Raw genomic sequence first — 2,769 nt, 5'->3', positions numbered from 1 at the left:
TAAGGTTTGAACAAACAAAATTCTAGATTACTATTTTCACTATCATATCCCTCTGCTAACTTGAAGCAAACTTTCCTCTCTTTTTTTGCTGCTCATTACCGGTGCCATTCCCTTGACTTTCTGCTCGTTATAACTACTATCATGAGTTTATTTATTTCAAACCAAAATATCAAAAAAAATGGATTCTTTTTCCTTTAGTGCTACTTAGAATTTACTTTTGTGCTACTTAGAATTTACAAATGAATATAACGTTCTGCCGTGAAATATCAAATTGTCTCTAACCATTGTTAGAAACTAGAGAGAGAAATTGGGCAGTAACACTTATAATGCCCTGAACTATGAGAAAGAACAATACGACGGTCGACTAAAGTACACTTGATATTACATCATTTTGCAAAACCGCGATTAAAAATCTTACTGTCCCTATTGAATTTGGCGCCATTGGTTTTAGAATAATTAAAATGTTCCACTGCGAAGCGTGCCGGTCACGAATGGGGATGTAACGTCTTTAGGAACCTTTTAAAACGCTTAACCATACACGTACTCTCCCAAAAGTAATTAATGTAATGATAAAATGTTTTCGGGAAATGGAATTGTGGTCGAAAAGCCGAGATAAGTAAATTTTTGAAATTGATTACCAGTAAAATAATTTATTTCAACGGAAAACGGTAATGGAACGTTGTTTTTTCTTAAGCATGCATTTAAGTTTCAATTAAAAAGAAAAATTAATATCTGATCCTTCAGACAAGTTATAACATCAGTGTTATCGATACTTTTTAGGTCTTGATTCTAATCAAGACATTTTTGATTATATAAAAAAACTTGGTTTGCCCAAGCCTAAAAAAACAAAACGATAAGAGTTTTTCCAGTGGACTGAAGCGCGGATATTTTTATTTTCTATTGAACTTTAAAGATAATCCGTATTTTACAACTCTTTAGAATTTAATTCAACTTCCTGATTTTACTGGTAATGGATTTATTTCCTATAAATTAATTGAAATAAAAAATTACTTATCTCAGATTTTTCAACCACAATCCCATTTTCCTAAAACATTTTACGTGAAATTTATTTTATTCAAGGGATATCGTGTGAAATTAAAGCTAATTGTCACTTTCTTGTCTAATCTCTGAGAAGTTTTATTTCAAAAGGTTTTAACCACACGAAGTTTTCGTAACGTTGTCAACTAAAGACGAAAGTTTCATTTCTGTATATCCTTACAGTTCTGTGGCAGAAATAGGATAGAACCAAAGTTTTTGCAAGGTTAAAGAACATTATAAATTTAATTTTATGGATCGAATAATTATTCTAATATACTTGACCAAGTTTTTCAAAATCTTTGGCTACTAAAGTTTATTTCAAGTCAACTTCGACCCTAAAATAGCGGTTTCAAAGCAAAAATCATAACGGTACTATATTTGCCAGTATATTAATCCATGTTTGCTTTACGCACTTCTGTCTGTGTCTCATTATTTTCAGCTTCCAATTACCGTGAACACAACCTTGAGCAACTCAACTGAACCAGTTCAAAACATACTCGTAGTGTTACTGTTGAAAAAAAATGATGTTGGCCTTTAATATTTTTTATGATTAATTATGTAACATATAGATCTTGATGTTATTATTTTTTATTACTATTAGTTTTTTAATACATGTATATGTATAAACTAAAATTTGTTCACTCTCGGTTCTCAGTAATGTTTTAGCGATGTAATAATAAACGTTATTTTTTGTCACTTGTAATTGCGTCGAGTTTTTAAAACTTCAACAGGTTATGGGTCGCGCACGCATCCACTGCGTAACCGCCAACGAATAACCTTCAAGGTTGGAACATTGCATATCCTGAGTAACAACGTTTCAATACTAAGCATGGCATTTTTCGTCACGAGATTGAGAAGCTGGATGGTCCGGAGCATTGGCATAGTTGGAAACGTCAAGTCACGGACACACTAACAATACGGGATGTATTTGGAGTCGTCAGAGGGACCTGGAAGGCACCGGTATTGGTAGAAGCGTCCGAGGGATCGGAGACAGCCACGTTTAACGCAGACTCAAAGAAGTACGAGATAGCGTTTATTACCGCCAGGACTATTATCTGGTCATGCCTGACAAGAAAGATCCAGAATATGATCATTAATTGTGATACGCCACAAGAAATGTGGGACAAATTGCACGAGGTCTTCGAACAGAAGTCATCCACCCGTCTTAGAAGGTTACTTGCTCAATTAATGAGGGAAACTCATCTTGCTCATATGCGATCTCTGTGGGCAGATATTTTGAACACGGCCAAGAAAGAAAAAGATGTGTCGTTCGACGATTGTATTCTAGTCGCCTGCATCTTCGAATCGCTGCCGCAGGACCAGTATCGTGAGTTCAGCATGTTATGGGATACACTGCCGGAAGAGAAGCAGACTGTAATGGAATTCGAACGACTCCTACTTGGTCGAGCTACCCGGGATGGAAATGTCTTCGAGGAAACATCTGGTCTGCTAGCCCGTCGAGATGACAAAAGTCGGCAACAAGATACGAACTCTCTAGGTGAAAATGAACCGAAGAAACACCGCCGAATTAAATGCTTTAACTGCAACAAAATTGGACATGTTTCAAGGAACTGTCAAAAGCCCAAGAAGAAACCGTCCAAGGGGTATCGTATGGACAACAAAAGCGGCGGAGGTCTTTTCGCAGCGAACGGGCTGGTTGTTCAGAATTCAGGAGATACGGCATGGTATTTCGACTCCGGAGCTACGCAGCATATCACGAATGATGCTTAA

General features: G+C 36.4%; 1 protein-coding gene across 1 annotated transcript; it reads left to right on the top strand.

The window, feature by feature from the left end:
• The first annotated feature begins 2,124 nt into the window (after positions 1-2,124).
• Positions 2,125-2,769, top strand: LOC149697288 (uncharacterized). Its single transcript, XM_089867224.1, has one exon. The coding sequence runs from the start codon at positions 2,125-2,127 to the stop codon at positions 2,767-2,769; it is 645 nt and encodes a 214-aa protein (XP_089723350.1).

This window comes from Phalangium opilio, unplaced genomic scaffold (assembly GCF_054372755.1).
Source record: "Phalangium opilio isolate 3A_F unplaced genomic scaffold, DU_Popi_V2 ptg000019l_1, whole genome shotgun sequence".
Classification (NCBI taxonomy): domain Eukaryota; kingdom Metazoa; phylum Arthropoda; class Arachnida; order Opiliones; family Phalangiidae; genus Phalangium; species Phalangium opilio.
This window is presented reverse-complemented; position numbering and strand designations above follow the sequence as displayed.

Bases quoted from the DNA above. Each gene is read 5' to 3' on its own strand.
- LOC149697288 (XM_089867224.1), top strand. From the start codon at position 2,125: ATGATCATTAATTGTGATACGCCACAAGAAATGTGGGACAAATTGCAC.